We start from the raw sequence: 15,440 nt of genomic DNA, 5'->3' as shown, positions 1-15,440 counted from the left end.
AACTCCAACCACAAAGCAATGGCCCTTCCCAGTAGGCCGGCAGTCAGAGCCCAGGAGGCAGACACTGCAGGGCCCCTAGCCTCAGAAAGCCAAGGGGCAGCCAGTGAACGGGGACCCCACCCCAGGCTCCAAAGCGGCTCAGCACAAACCACAGCGAGGCCAGGCCCTGTTCCCCAAAACAAGGGAGGGAAGCCCTCGCTCCGTCTGTGGAGCAGCCGGGAAGCGGAGCCGCCGTCTACCTGCAACAGCTGTGCTGGCCGTGGCGGTGGTGGCGGCTGCGGCGTTGGTCGTGGTCCCTTTCTTGGTGCCCGTCACAAACTCTATCTGGAGGGCGAGAGAGAGACAAGCGTTAAAACTCGTGTAAAGCTGTGTGTCCACATCATTCTGCCACCTGTCTGCTCCCAGGGGACAGGAGATTGGCACCACACAGGAGGCACTGAGAGTCAGCTCTGCTCTGACTGTCCAAGGGTAGGAGAGGTGCGGGGGAGGCACTCGAACGGGGTTTAATCCCCTGAAGAGAGTTTCCCCAACAGACATCGGGCCCCTCCCAGCACCACTGTGTCTCTGCGCTCGGGCACCCCCGCCCTCACACTCTGTGGGAGGCGGTGCTGCTTGGGAAGCAGCGTACTCAGGATCCTAAAAGGAGGGGTCGCCAGGCCATGAGACATGGGACCTACAGGGAAGCACTAAGGCAGGCTGCAGAGGTCAGCTCTGGAAGCCAAGAAAGGCACAGCAGAGCGCTCTGGGAAGGAAATCTCTGCCTTCGTTCAGGCCAAGAACACCTAACCTATGACGACAAAGGGAGAAAGCCCCCAGGGGTCTATGGCTGTAACGTGTGTGTGTGTGTGTGTGTGTGTGTGTGTGTGTGTGTGTGTGTGTGTGTGTGTGTGTGTGTGTGTGTGTGTGTGTGTGTGTAATGCAACTAACAGAAGATGCCAAGAAACCAAACGGAAGCAACTGGAAAGTGTCTTCAAGCTGACTTAGGGAGCCTTCAAATCCAGCACAGGGCACACCTAAGGCTGCTCAGCGCATCGTCAGGCGATGAACCAGTGGTTGTGGGGAGAGCAGCCTGGACGTCCCAGGGCTTAGCCAGCAGGACCCGTGCGCTCCAAACAGCTGCTCTCTTCATCAGGACTGCCGGCCACCACTTACTTTGGTTCGCTCCTTTTTGGCCTTTTCCAATTTGTCCATTTCAATCTTCTGGGCTTTGGCTATGAAGACAAGACGGGCAGTTACACAAGCAGCCAAAACAACTCCCACACGAGGAGGTACTTCAGGCCGAAGGACTAGCACCTGCTGCTTCCCTGGGGCTCTTGTCTGAAGCATCCCTTTGTGATGGGCACAGTCAAGCGCCAGCGCTCGGCCAGCAGGAAGCAGGGGCCTCAGCCTTAAAGGCCCCGAGGCTGGGGCTGTGCACGGCCGTCCGGAGGGGTCAGCCGTTCCCAGCTTCGGCTGGCTGGGAGTGCTGGCCTAGCGTGACTACCTTCTCAGCGACCAAGAGCAGCCAGAACCTTGGATTTTTATTTTTTAATGTATGCATTTTTTTATGCATGTATTTTTAAAAATAAATTTATTTATTTTTAATGTATTTTTGGCTGCGTTGGTTCTTTGTTGCTGCGCACGGGCTTTCTCTAGTTGCGGCGAGCAGGGGCTACTCTGTTGTGGTGCGCGGGCTTCTCATTGCGGTGGCTTCTCTTGTTGCGGAGCATGGGCTCTAGGCATGCGGGCTTCAGGAGTTGTGGCACGTGGGCTCAGTAGTTGTGGCTCGCGGGCTCTAGAGTGCAGGCTCGGTAGTTGTGGCGCACGGGCTTAGTTGCTCCGCGGCATGTGGGATCTTCCCGGACCAGGGCTCGAACCCATGTCCCCTGCATTGGCAGGTGGATGCTTAACCACCGCGCCACCAGGAAAGTCCCTTAATGTTTTTTTAATGTACGTATGTATGTATTTATTTGCTGCACCACGCAGCCCATGGGACCTTAGTTTCCTGACCAGGGATTGAACCCACGCCCCCTGCATTGGAAGCTCGGAGTCTTAACCACTGGACCACCAGGGAAGTCCCTAGATTTTTAGATAAAACGTTGTCAACTAATTCAAATTAAAGCAAGACAAAACTCATATGGGCCAAACAAAACACACCTACAGGCCAGATCTGGCTCACAGGCTGCTGGTTTGGGACCAGGCATCCGAGGAAATGGGCCCTTTGAAATTCCTCCCAGTTCTCCCAGATGCGCCCCTTCCGAGATTGCTGCACTCCCACTGGCCCCTGCCTGGGACACCGTCTACACCTGCTCGGCCAGTCTCTGTGCACCTTCAAACCTCACCTCAGACCTGGTTTCCTCAGTGAGGCCGCCCCACCCCTGGCCCAATTAGGTGGCCCTGCCTGCAGGCCCACCATCCCCACACCTGTCATCACTGGATCACTCCTTTAATCCTGTCTTCTGTGCTGTACTGTAAGCCTCATAAGTCAGGGATGGGGTCTGGACCTTTCAAGGCTGTATACCCAGCTCCTCAGACATGGCCGGACATGGAGGAGACCCTGAAATCTGTGCTGCCTGATGACTGGATGGATATACAGACGGATGGGTGAGCAGGCAGACGGACAGCTACGCACCTAATGCCTCATAGTAGGAGTCTTCGGACCAGCCATGGGGGTCAAACATATCCTGAAAAAGAAAAGGTTAAAGCTGCAGCAAAGGTTAAAGTGCCTTCCCTGGTCTTTCCATGGATCTTCCTGGCCTGGAGTCTCCTGCCTTCAAGGGCACAGGGGCTCAGCTGTTATCCCTGGTCTCTAGCCAGTCCTCCTTAGGATTATGAGGGCAAAGATGCATTTGTGCACAGGCTGTTCTACAGGGCACAGCGAGTCCATGCTCAGGCCCTAGCCAATCAGAGGCCCCGGGACTCAAACAAGAGAGACGGGGACTGCGCTCCTCAGCTGGCAGTGCTGCAGTGTGGACCTTTCAGTGGTGCCAGGCTGGATCCAGCGGGATGAGCACAGGGCCCTGGGTACCCTCTCTCACCCTCAGCCTCTGCGGGTGGGACATACCTTCGGGTAGTTGGTGCCGAGCTCATCAATCGCACAGAACTGGATGAGTTTCTCATAGATGCTGAAAGAGGAAAACCACAAGGCGCTGAGCAGGCCTGAGACCCGGGGCCCTGTGTGGCACCAGATTTCAAGAGATCAGAACCATTTGGTGTCTGGGCTCAGGTGAAGCCTTTAAATCCGGCCGAACTGTTCTAAGCAAGCTTCTGGATGGAAGGGGAAATGTCCACTGGCTTGACATTAAAAGTCACTTCTGGCCCTCCAGCCTCCCAGAGAGATGGACTGGGGCCAGTGGCCAGGAAGAATATGGTGTCGAGGTGAGGGCTGCAGTTTCTGTTCTTAACCAGACATCTGACCTTCAGTGTGTGTGGTTTGGTCGGGGCCACCCCACTTAGGCCCACAGGGGCCAGGGCAGGTCTCGGCCATCCGCACACGAGGCTCTGTCCTGGGTGTGTCACTTGCTTGAGCACTGGACGGAGTAAGACCCAGACACAGTTCTGTTTCTCAAACCTCTCGCCTGCGCACAGAATCAACCACTTTCTAGAGGTGGGAGGACCTGGGGTGATCATCTGGTCCAATCCCCTCATTGAACAGCAGCGGACACTGAGGCCTCGAGAGGCCACATGCTCTAGGAGCAGCGTGGGAGCGAGAACCCAGCCAGGCGCCCCCGCCCAGCCCAGGCCTCTCGGCTTCCACTCTGCTTTATGTGTTCGATCTGGCTCTTCCACGGTAAACGGTAAGCCTCGGAGAGGGGAATGCCGAGTGGGTGATGGCGCTTTTGGGCTCAGGTGTGATCTGAGCTGGGCCTCTCCCTGCCACCTCCATGGTGGCGCCCCCATCCCCCGTCCAATATCAACCACCCAACTGACCCTGCAGGCTCGTGGGAAACTCACCTGGGATTCCGAAATTCCTTCTTCCTTTGGATAATGTAGTTCATATCCATTCCCTCCTTCATCTTCCGCTCATAAAGCTTCTGGATCTTGTCCTGTGGAAGAGAAACAGAAGGATGACTATGACAGAACCCCACCGCCTAATGATCCCAGTCTGTGGTCACACGTGCTGTGTGGACATGAGGACCCAGGAGAGCCACAGAGCCACGTGAAGCCCTGCTCTGGCCATACGGTCTTTCACCACCCAGCCTGTGACCAGCACCGAGCACAGATAAGATAGATGGAGACCAGTCTGCTTTTGCTTTGCTCTCTTCTGACCCCCTTTGGGTGGTTAGTAGAGGGAAGAATAAGAAGCTCAAGGCAGAGAAGCCACAGAGAAGACAGTGAGCAAATCCCCACTTGGTTAATCAGTTCCTGAATCACCTGAAGGTTTCAGGCTTCAGTGCTGATGGGCAGGGCTGAAGGCTGGTATTTAATTTTACCATGGGGATGAGTCCTCAGCAGGAGATCCAGGAAGGCGGGAGTAGAGGTGTCACAAGCCTCCCCAGTGTCCTTTGAGGGGCAGCTCACAGATGGCCGGTCCCCACCACTCTATCAAGAGGCACCGTCAGGGGTCAAGAGGTCATTTTTCATCCAAACTCCCCTCCAGGCCCCTACCCTGGCTCAATGGGAAACAGAAGAACCACCTGGCAGTGATCTGGGCCAGTGCCACAAGTGTCCCCAGGCCCACAGAGATGAAGTCCACAACAGATGGCATCAGGGCTGTCTGGCGTGTGAAGAGGCCCCAGGAACCCGGGTCTCAGGGCAGAGCCACCTCTGAGGAGCAGTCTTACCCAGGAAGGCTGGCGCTGGCCCAGGTAAGGGTCACTCGGCCGCCTCCCCCACTAGCAGCAGCTAAACACAGACCGTCCAGAAGGAAAACATTTGGGGCACTCTTCACCTGCAAGAGGAGGCGGGCAGGCTGGGAGGGCCTGAGCGAGGCCCTTTGGGCACATCAGGAGAGGTGACCCACTCCCTCTGTCAGAAACCAAGAATGGCTGGAGGAAGCACTGAATTGCAGAGAGAAGTTCGTGACACATTTACCAGGGCAGGGAGAAGCCGGGTGCGCCACGCCTCCACATTATGTCTTTAAGGGTGATGGAGGGCAGCCTATCCAGAAGGCTTGGCAGATGGAGGAAGATCTGTATTTTACACAAGACTTTTCTATGTCTCCCGGGCCGTCAGAGGGGTCCTCCTGTTTCAGGTGAACTAAAACGTTTGCTCAGTGTCATGGTTTCTACCACTAGGAGGATCGAAAAAGGAGAAATATTCTGGTCTTGAAGGCTGGGCCACCTGTCTCCGCCTGGTAGACTGCTGGAGAGTTCTTACAGGCTGTGGACTGTTGCCTGGCGCAGGGGTGACTCGATGCTGGGCGGGTGGTAGGTGGTGGTGGTGGCGGACGACCTCAGCAAAGGCAGGAGACTTCCGGGAGGAGAAGACACAGTGAGCCGCATCTCCAGCCCCAGGTCCCTTTAGTCACCCGTCCACCAGCGTGCTGCGGGGGCTTGGGGTGTGGCCAGAGGCACCAGTAGAACCTACAGGATCAAAGGTAGAGCAGGTGGACCGGGCACCACTCTGGGGGCAGCCATGCATGTCTGCCCTACTGTCACAAAGTCTCCTTCACAGCGGAACGTGCAGAGGGCCAGGGAGAAACGACCACCGAGGCTGACCAGGAGGTGTAATCCCGCTGTCCCCTGAGGTCCTGCTCCCAAGGGAGTGACCGCACTCAACGTTCCATCTCCTCAGGTCAGGTCTGCACCAGGTTTCGTCAAACAAGAAGCCAGTGAACTGGCATTTTAGGAAAACGAGGACTGAAGTTTATGCATATCCGTGCTTGTGCTTTTGCACTTCTATTTGTTTATTTTACATTCTGACAATCCCTCAGTTTCTTAGCAAAGTTCCTTCCGAGACGGTCCCATTGGCTCAGGGTTGCCCAGAAGAGGCATGTTGTTTTCTCTGGTAAGGACATCACTTAGGGCAGCTAGGGGCCCCGGCTGAAGCAGCAGAGGGTGGCGTTGTGTACAGTGCAAACTCCTGAGAGCAGCCTAAGGGAGGTCACCAGGACTGCAGGCTCCTTCCCACTCGGGCCGTCCAGAAGCTTCTTAAAGTCAGACCAAGCCAGACACCTCTCCCAGGCCTCCTGGGCTACATGGGCCTCAGCAGTCGAGCACTGTGCTTACCTGTAAGTGATTTGAGCATCTGCCGGGGGGCTCGGGCGGGATCTTGATTTCATCAGGTGACATGTTCCGGACTCTTTCAGAAAAGGAGGCTGTGGAAAGAACAGAGAAGAATTCTGTGGGTGGGTGGGAGGGTTAGGGTGGGGGACAGACATGGACAATACCCCCCCACCGCAAAAAAAAGGCCGATAAAACATTTTCAAGGAGGGATACACACTATGAAACAGTAGAACAGGGTGTTTGGAGTAGCACTCCGAGGGGGTGCATGTGAGTTGAGATCAATTGACCAGAAGGAGCCGGCACGTGCCAACCCAGGGGAAGAGAAGGTCAGGCAGAGGGCACGAGCATAAAGACGGTGTGTGGCCAAAGGCTATGTCCTGGGGTGCGCTGGTGGATGTTTAACACCCAGCTGGGAGGTGGGGAGGGGCACAGCCACGACCTGCAGCATCTGCCCATTTCTGTGGTGTAAATTCTCCCCACGGCTAATGTCAAGCTACCAACGTGAAGTCGCTGAACTTGAGGCTGGGAAGAGATGTGCACACCGCTGGCTCATAACGTGACCAGCTCCAGCCCCCCAGGGGCTCTGCCCCTGAAACACCCTCCCAGAATTCCGGAAACTCAGAGTTGCTTGGTGCCATCCTTCTCACCTCAGGCTCTCCTACCCAGGCTACAGGAGCAGTTCAGGGTTCCCTAGGCTTCGGGACTCAAAGCACTCAATACTGCCTTGTGCATAAATGACATTTACAAAAGGACCTGTTGGTTATTAGCTTAGGGCCCTTTAATGTTTTCTTAAATTAATTAATTTTTGGCTGCAATGGGTCTTCGTTGCTGCACAGGCTTTCTCTAGTTGTGGCGAGCAGGGGCTACTCTTCGTCCCGGTGCGCGGGCTTCTCATTGTGGTGGCTTCTCTTGTTGCGGAGCTCGGGCTCTAGGCGCACGGGCTCAGTAGTTGTGGCGCATGGGCTTAGCTGCTCTGCGGCATGTGGGATCTTCCTGGACCAGGGCTCGAACCCGTGTCCGCTGCACTGGCCGGCGGATTCTTAACCACTGCGCCACCTGGGCAGTCCACGGCCCTTTAATGGTAAAACCAATCAACCCGCTCTTGGTCCACTTCGTTCTTGGGAACAAAAGGTCTGATTCTGAAGTGAAGAACCACAACTCCCAGGGGGCAATTCCCTTGGAGATCCGCCCCTGCCCACCCAAGCGTCTCTCTCTCTCCACTCCCCTCCGTGCTGCCCCTGCCCACCCAAGCGTCTTTCTCTCTCCACTCCCCTCCGTGCTGCCTCTGGCCACCCTTGCGACTGCAGAGCTGTGCTCTGGATCACTCAGACAATGCGCTGTTTGTTGTAAGATTCTGTATGTGCTTTTAAAACGTTCTCTCATGAAAAGGACTATACAGTGAGCAAACAGCAGGCGGAGTGGGGTGGGGCAGGATGAAAGCAAAGAATGCAGAATCCAGCACCAGTGACACCCGCAAGTACTGACTGGGTACCCGCCGTGTGCCTGGCCCCAGGCGAGACTTCTAAGCCCCAAGTGGCTGCCTGGACTACCTGGGGATGGTCTAGCGAGCCTTCCCATTCTCTCCCAAAGCTGGGTTAATATTTTCTTAGCAGATAAGGTGCTTTGATTTCTGCTTCGAGCTTCACTGGCCTCAGCTGCTGCCCAAGGAGCCTGCACACACTGTAAACACTGAGGCTGGGGCCCAAGCCCAGGGACAGTCTCCTAACCTGGATACACGTGCCGATTCTCACTGTTGGTGGATTCTCACTGGACGTGCCCCAGGAACAGAGTACTAGATCTGCCATTTTGAGTGAAGGGAAGAGGACAGAGACTGGGTGACATATCCTGCTGCGGACTGAGACACCAGTGCAGCCCGGGAGCAGTTTTCACCACAGAACCATGCGCTTCTCTTTGCCCAGCACCCTCCTCCTGTCTCCTGAAGCAAGGGACACCCAGATCTGGCAGGAGTTCAATCTCATCCTCACTTCCTCCTTCCTCCCAGCTCTGGGAGAGGCAGGAGGTCAAAGCCTGAGGCTCAAGCAGGCTGCAGAGGCCGGCGGAGAGCGGAATCAGCTGGGGTGTGCTGGTTCTCGCATTTCTTAAGCATCAGCAGCAGAAGCAAGGGGGGCTGGGGCAGGCTTTGGGCCGCAGCGAAGAGGGTTAAGGCTTCCCTGGGGCGGAGAGTGTGTGTGCATGTGACAGAGAAGACAAAGAGTGCCCTCTGGCATTTGCCAGGAAAGCCTTTTGGAAAAACAGGGTGTGGCACTGTTGCCATTAGCAACCCAGCCACACTTGGGCTCAAATGGTATACAGTGTGACAGGGAGAGGGAGAGCCCCTCCTGAGCTCGTGGGCTTGGAACTGGGCTAGGAATGAGAAAATTCCTCGGGAGTAGCCGGCAAATGAAGAGATACATTCAGGAAACTCGGTACAAGTTTACCTCACAGATTTCAGGAGCAACCTTTCTGTGATTCTGCCTCTCCTAAGTCTCAAAATGAGTCGAAAGCAGAAGACATCAGACCCACATATATGGCGACTGAGCAGCCAGCCTCAAACCACCTTCCCTGGAAACACACCGAGACGTGTATCCAGGCACGTGGGGGCAGCTCGCGTCTGCGGCTCTCCAGGTCTGCCTGGGGTGTTCTCGGCAGGCAGCCACACTCAGGATCCAAGAAGCCTGCCGTCAGCACGATTCACCCCAGGTGCGTGCGTGCCCAAGTCCCAAAACAGTGCTGGTATCCAGAGTTGCCAGGTATAAATCTGCGAAGGAGCAGCTAGTCAGCTGGGCTTCTGTAATGGGAGGAGTGAAGGGATGCCTGGAGGTATTGTGGGGCTGGAAGCAGGAGGCAGCGGAGTGTCTCTGGCTCACTAGAGACCCAACTGGCTTACCACCCACGGCCACTGTTCCAGGCCCACCCACGGGGCACCAGTGGGGCAACTGGAGGGGATGGCAGGACGCCCACGCTCAGCTCTGTCAGGCAGCTACAGCGCTGGGGAGCCCTGGGCCAGCTTCTCTGCTTTCCTTTGCTCCATTAAACCTGGGGCTGTCTATACATATGAAAACGCTGCCCACACCAGCAGAGCAACCCAAGTCCCACATCCAGAGGCATGAATAAAAGGAGCTGGGGAAAAAAAAAAAAAAAAAAAAGGAATAGCTGAGGGGCCTCCCTGGTGGTGCAGTGGTTGGGAGTCTGCCTGCCAACGCAGGGGACACGGGTTCGAGCCCTGGTCCGGGAAGATCCCACATGCTACAGAGCAACTAAGCCCGTGAGCCACAACTAACTGAGCCTGTGTGCCACAACTACTGAAGCCCGCGCACCTAGAACCCGTGCTCTGCAACAGGAGAAACCAACGTGATGAGGAGCCCGCAAGCAGCAACGAAGACCCAACGCAGCCAAAAATAAATAAATAAATAAAATTTAAAGGAGGAAAAAAAAAAAAGGAGCTGAGTTCAGGCAGAGGGGCTGACAACGACGGTCCCATGAGCAGAAGCCACTCTGCACAGGTCAACTACTACCTCCTCGGTGAGAAATGGGAAGAGGAATACAAACTCTGAGGCTTAGAGCTCCACCTGTGTCCTCTGTGGGTGACTGGATTCAAGAAACTGCGGTGGAACTCCACAACGAGATAATATTAGCAAAAAAAAAAAAAAAACTATGGATATTCTCAAGGACGTGGATGGGTCTCAAAAACACTATGGGAGGGACTTCCCTGGTGGCGCAGTGGTTGAGAATCTGCCTGCCAATGCAGGGGACGTGGGTTCAAGCCCTGGTCTGGGAGGATCCCACATGCCGCGGAGCAACTGGGCCCGTGAGCCACAACTACTGAGCCTGCGTGTCTGGAGCCTGTGTTCCGCAACAGGGGGCCGCGACTGTGAGAGGCCCGCACACCGCGATGAAGAGTGGCCCCCGCTCGCCGCAACTGGAGAAAGCCCTCGCACAGAAATGAAGACCCAAAACACAGCCAAAAATAAATAAATAAAAAGGTAATGTGAAGTTCTTTAAAAAAAAAAAGTCTAAGAAGTTTATAAAAAAAACACAAAACACTATGGGAAGTGTAAGAAACTAGAAAAAACAAGCAAACAAACAAAAAAGCAACAGAAACCCCCCCAACAAACTGTGATTCCATTTGTATCAATGGTTCTCAACCAGGGGCAATTCTGCCCCCCAAGGCAACATCTGGCAGTGTCTGGAAACATTTTTCGTTGTCATATCTGGCAGGACGAGGGGGTTGCGATTGGCACCTAGTGGGCAGAGACCAGGGATGCTGCTAAAACACAGTACAGTGCACAGGCCAGGCCCCCACTGCAAAGAATTATCCAGCCCGAAATGTCAATCGTGCCGAGGCCAACAAATCCTGATTTATAAGAAATCCTAAAAAAGACAAAACTACAGTGAAGAAAGTAGATCACTGCTTGCCTGAGGCTGAGGGAGGAAATGTCTGCAAGGGGAGGGGTACGGGGGAACACTTCGGAGTCATGGAAATGCTCTACGTCACGACTGTGGTGGGAGTTAACACTAAAAGCTGACGAATCTTACTCTATGCAAGTTACACCTCAACAAAGCTATTTTCAAAAAGTGACAAGGAGAGGAAAAGTGAAAGCTGGTTGTGGAAGAAGTCGGGGCTGAGATGGCTGGTGCCCACACACATTCCACCGCTCGCCAAGCGCCGCCTGCAAGAGTGGAGGGCGCTGCCTTGTTGGGCTCCTGGGCCGGCGCCCCTGACCCCACGCTCCACCCCCAGCGTCCTGGTGGTGAACAGCAGGGACTGGAGGCGAGAGGAGGCCGAGGCTCCAGTCCATCACCCACTTGGAGAAGGCCACGGGCTGCCTGGTGAGGCTGTGCTCTGTTCTCTCTGCCCGTGAAGCCAACTGGGCCACCCCTACAGCGCCATTTTCCAAGAGCAAACTCTAAGGTTTTAGGAAAATTTGGGTTTTTATAGGGTAGGAAAGACTCATACCCCACTCATCAGAAAACTCGGAGATAAAGGCAGGGTCCCACTGAGCACTTGGGCTGCTCAGTGTGGTCACGCTGCTACCCAATCCTTCCTCAGAAGACAAATATAATGAACAATTTTCAGTTCTTTCAGTCCGGAAAACCAGAATGGGTCCCTATCTCCCATCACCGGTGAAGGGATCCTATCCGGAGAAAGGTCAGGTTGGAGGGGCTGCAGGAAGCAGCATTTCCAGGCGGAGTCCAGGGCTTCCCAGGGCAGAGTAAGCATGTCTCAAAGGCTCCGTCTGGAAGCAGAGGAGCGGGCTCTGCAGGCCGCCTGAGAAGCAGGAACCTGCTTTGTGAAGACAAGTGGAGCAGGTGGAGAGAGGCGGGCACAGTCGCCTCAGAGAGGGAGGGTCAATCCCCTCGCCGTGAGGCTGGGCCAGGCCCTGGGAGAGCCCCTCACAAAGTCCGCCGCCAAACTGAAGGGGCTGAGAGGCTTCCTAAAAGGATTAAGAGGCTGAGGTTAACACAGAACTGGGATGACACGTGTGTCATTTTCCAGAAATGTAACTGCCCTGGCCAGTCCCACAAAGGGCCCCAGACCCCAGGGCTGTGAGGCATGTTCCCTCCTGGGGACAGAGCAGGGTGCCAGCAGAGGCCACATGTTTGCTCCTTGAGCCCGTGAATATGCCAGCAGAGGGGGCTGTGGGGGGACAAGGCCGGAGGACGGACGCAGGGCACAAGGGGAACGAGCTCCCAGCTGAAGGGGGCCCTGAATCCCTCTTGACAACGCTGGCAACTGACCAAAGCCCAGTGAAACGCACCGTGAATCTGACTGTCAAAGAAGAATTGTTCTCTGGGTGTCTCATCCAGATGTCTTAGAAAATGCCAAAGGCCCTGTGAGAGCAGCAGAGCAGCTGCCTTGGCCGAAGCAGAGAGAAGCCACCTGCGTGGCTGGAAGCCGGTTGGCTCTGCGTGAGGCTCCCCGCCCCCCGCACCAGGATACTCACCAACTAATTCCTGGGGATCTCGCTTTTCTACTTCTGGGTTATCCTGCAAAAGAAAAACAGAAACACAAGGAGTAAGCCCGGGCCTCCTGACCCACAGTCACTCTCCTCACTGACACCACTCAGGACTTTTAAGGAAGGAGAAAAGGTGAAAGCACCGTAAAGAGCCCCGAGAGTGAGCGGACACTTTGGGGGATCCTGGGACCCCTGAACCTCCGAATACCCCTTCTTCCTTCATCAGAGCAGCTGGGATGCTCCACACACCTGCTTCAGTCTCTCCTCCACGGCCTCCATCAGTGAACGGTACCCCTAACGCTGAGGAGAGCAAACACCAGCCGTGTGAAGCTGCCCATCTGGATGGACCCTGCTCGCTGCTCTCCCCGGGCCCGGCCAGCCGCCCCAGAACACCAGCGCCTCCAGCTGGTGCCCGGGAAGCAAGAGGCGGCTACTTTACAACACGAGAATCGCAAGACCAAAACGCAAAAGACTGTCTGCTCCCAAGAGATTTTTCTTACTCTCAGTTTCAGCAAAAAAAGAGAGGCTTTATCGCAAGGGGGTAGCTCGTGGAAGCCGGGGGCAGGCAGGCAGCGGGACTTCAACAAGTCACGGCACTGGCCCCAGGAAGGCCCGGCTTGGAGGCAGCCTCGCTCTGGCTCTCGCTGGCCCACCTGTCAGCTCTCCTTACGCTGGCTCACGGTCTCGCCAAAGAAAAGCTTTCTCTGACCCTTCCTGCAAACCCCGGTCCCCAGCACCCACTCCCACACGTCCTTCAGTTCTGGTGGCGTGCAGAGCCCTAGGAGCAGACGTTTCTCATCGGACTGCTCTGGACTTGCTCTGGATTTCACCGCTCAGAGCAAGTGCTTCATCTAAACCAAATCAGCCCGGAGAAGGCACCGTCCCAGCCGTGGTCACATACCCGGGCACCGTGGGCACGAAGGCCTTTCCTTGCTTCTGCTGCCCCAAATGCACAATGGCAGGAACGTACCTGTTTTCCCCATTTCTGGGGAAACCGAGCCCCTCAAACACAGTTACGTCAGGGGTCTCAACTGCCATAACACGGTAATGATCACAGTGGCAGAAGCTGTGCTCATGAGATTGTTGGATCTCACGCCCCCCCACCCCTGCCTCTGGCTGGTGAGGGAGGAGATAAGACAGTAAAAACTCTGGACCCGATGGGCACGTGGAAACGGCCGTGGAGCTCTGTGCACTCCGCTGACACGAAGCAATGTTACACTGAGGTGACGTCTCAGAAGGGAAGGGGCAGGAAGACCACCCTCCCACCCCGGGCTCCACGCCAAGACCAGAGCAGCAGTTCTTAGCCTCCTTCTCCAAAAAGTCCCTTCTGGTTCTGGGACAGGCCAAAACCCCCTCATTCTTCGGCACGCTGCAGTTATTCATTCGACCTGGATGGGCATAATGCCCAGGCCAGGTTGCTTAGCAAACGTCTCCTCCAGCCACCCGCCCCCTGCCGATCAGGTGGGCAAAGCGGAGGTGCACCCGAGGGCTGCCGTGCCGAATTCAGGCTGGTTATCCATCAGCTGCTCTCCAGAGACAGCCGCTCTCCACGGGTCCCACAGCAGTCCCTTCGTAGCTGTGACTCTGGAGGAACCAACGTTAAAGAGCATGGCAGTAACAAAACGTTGGACTGTAAAGTTCCTTAAATTTTCCCTCTAGGGGACAGCTTTCTGGGTGCTAACTGTGGGAAAGCATCAGTTGGGTACATCCTTCCTCCCCTCCCGGGCCATTTGGCTGGTCGTACAGGACTGACCCGTTAATTCTTCAAAGGCCCCCTAGAGCTCTTTCCCAAAGCACTGCCCCAGCCCCTTTCGTGGCCAAAATGCAGAGCAGCGAGGAAAGAGGCAAGATATCCACGTGGGAATTCAGCACATCTGCTCCAGAGGCACAGGAAGTTAGTCGCCAAACAGGCAGCTTCTCTTCAAAGGGGAAAGTACTTGTTCACACCAGGGGCTCCTCGGTGAGATTAAAGGGTGTGAGGCTCCCTGGGGCTCTCCTGTGCCCCAGCGAAGGGAGGGGTAGGGGTAGAGAGAGGTGGGGGTTCCTGCGTCTCTCAAGGCCCTGGCCTGGCTTAGCTGAGGTCTGTTTAGTCACGTCTCTGGGAGAAAAAGAAATGATGGGGCAGAGTCACAAACAGGAAGTTCTCTCCACTGCTTTCAGTCTTTTCTTTTCTGGCTCAGCTCATTTCCCCCCAGGTTTATCTTTCTACACACGCCACAAAACAAAAAAAAATTAACTGGGTAGTTGGCTTCAATCTGCCAACTAGTCTAGTCTCTGGTTTTCTGCCCTCACAGGGTGCACACACACACACAGACACACGGACAGAAGGCGGCGGGTAGTGCCCAGAGTGCACCCCAAGTCCCCTGGGGCTATGGCCTCTTATTCAATCCCAAACCCAGCACCCACAGAAAGAAGTCCCACCCCACCTTCCCAGCAGCGGAATCCAGCTCCACACTATCCCCAAGCAAAGTATCGACCAATGGACCATGGACCCAACCGCGAGAAGATTCTCCTGCCTTGAGAGACTCCTGAAAGCTAAACGTATAAATTAGCCTCCACAGACTGGACGCCATACAATTCTGCACAAAGGTCTCCTGGAAAGACTTTGGAATCTGTCGCTGTCCAGATCCCCCATTCGTGTCACGTGTACCCATGTGACTCCTAAGGCCCTGGAGAAACACTGGGACTCTGTGACTCCTGGTGGCCACACCTCGTTACACTTTAGAATGGAATTCCTCCACCCTCTGACGTGAACAAGCTGGCCGTGGGCCTGCTGAGCTCCTGGGCATGTGGTGTGGTACGGTACTTCCGGATCCTAAAGCAGCCTAACCCCCCACCCCCTGCCCTGACCCCGAGAAGAAGGGCTTGGCTCTGCCCCACAACAAAGGGCCTGAGCCACAGCATCACATGCTCTTGGAATGGAGTTGGGTGCAGGACTTCAAGTGATGCTGACGAAAGCCCAGCAAGGAAGGAGCGTCGGGGTATCCAGTGAGACCACTGAAGACAGGGGTCCAATACCCCAAAGATGCTTTTTAGAACCATTTATGCTCAACTGTCCATTGAAACAAGTTTCATCCAATGAAAGCAGCCTTGCGGGGAGGAGAGGGGGGTCCACATTCAAGACAAAGACCCAGAGAGACAGTCATGCCTCGGATACCAGGAATTCGGCACAAAAATGAACAATGCACCCCATGATAGTTATCTCGGAAGCCAGCCATGGTGTCAGAAAAAACAATGGATGAAGTATTTAAAAGGACAGAGCTAAGGAGATGGAAGGTTCACACCATTAAACTGCCAGTAGTTCAAGAAACTGGTTTTACAAAACCTGCTATAGAGA

General features: G+C 55.2%; 1 protein-coding gene across 2 annotated transcripts in view; it reads right to left on the bottom strand.

Annotated features, from left to right (window-relative positions):
* SAP30BP (SAP30 binding protein) overlaps window positions 1–15,440 on the bottom strand; it is a 34,043-nt gene that overhangs the window by 1,259 nt on the left and 17,344 nt on the right. For both annotated transcript variants that reach the window (XM_004275480.4, XM_049702222.1), the window contains 7 exons: window positions 12,092–12,134; window positions 6,150–6,238; window positions 3,934–4,025; window positions 3,044–3,104; window positions 2,612–2,663; window positions 1,153–1,211; window positions 240–324 (listed from right to left, as the gene is read on the bottom strand). In XM_004275480.4, coding sequence (XP_004275528.1) covers window positions 240–324; window positions 1,153–1,211; window positions 2,612–2,663; window positions 3,044–3,104; window positions 3,934–4,025; window positions 6,150–6,238; window positions 12,092–12,134 — 481 coding nt within the window. The remainder of the gene's footprint in view (window positions 1–239; window positions 325–1,152; window positions 1,212–2,611; window positions 2,664–3,043; window positions 3,105–3,933; window positions 4,026–6,149; window positions 6,239–12,091; window positions 12,135–15,440) is intronic.

The sequence above is a fragment of the Orcinus orca genome, chromosome 19 (assembly GCF_937001465.1).
Source record: "Orcinus orca chromosome 19, mOrcOrc1.1, whole genome shotgun sequence".
Classification (NCBI taxonomy): Eukaryota; Metazoa; Chordata; class Mammalia; order Artiodactyla; family Delphinidae; genus Orcinus; species Orcinus orca.
Note: the sequence above shows the minus strand (reverse complement) of the source record. Positions and strands in the feature narration are given on the sequence as shown.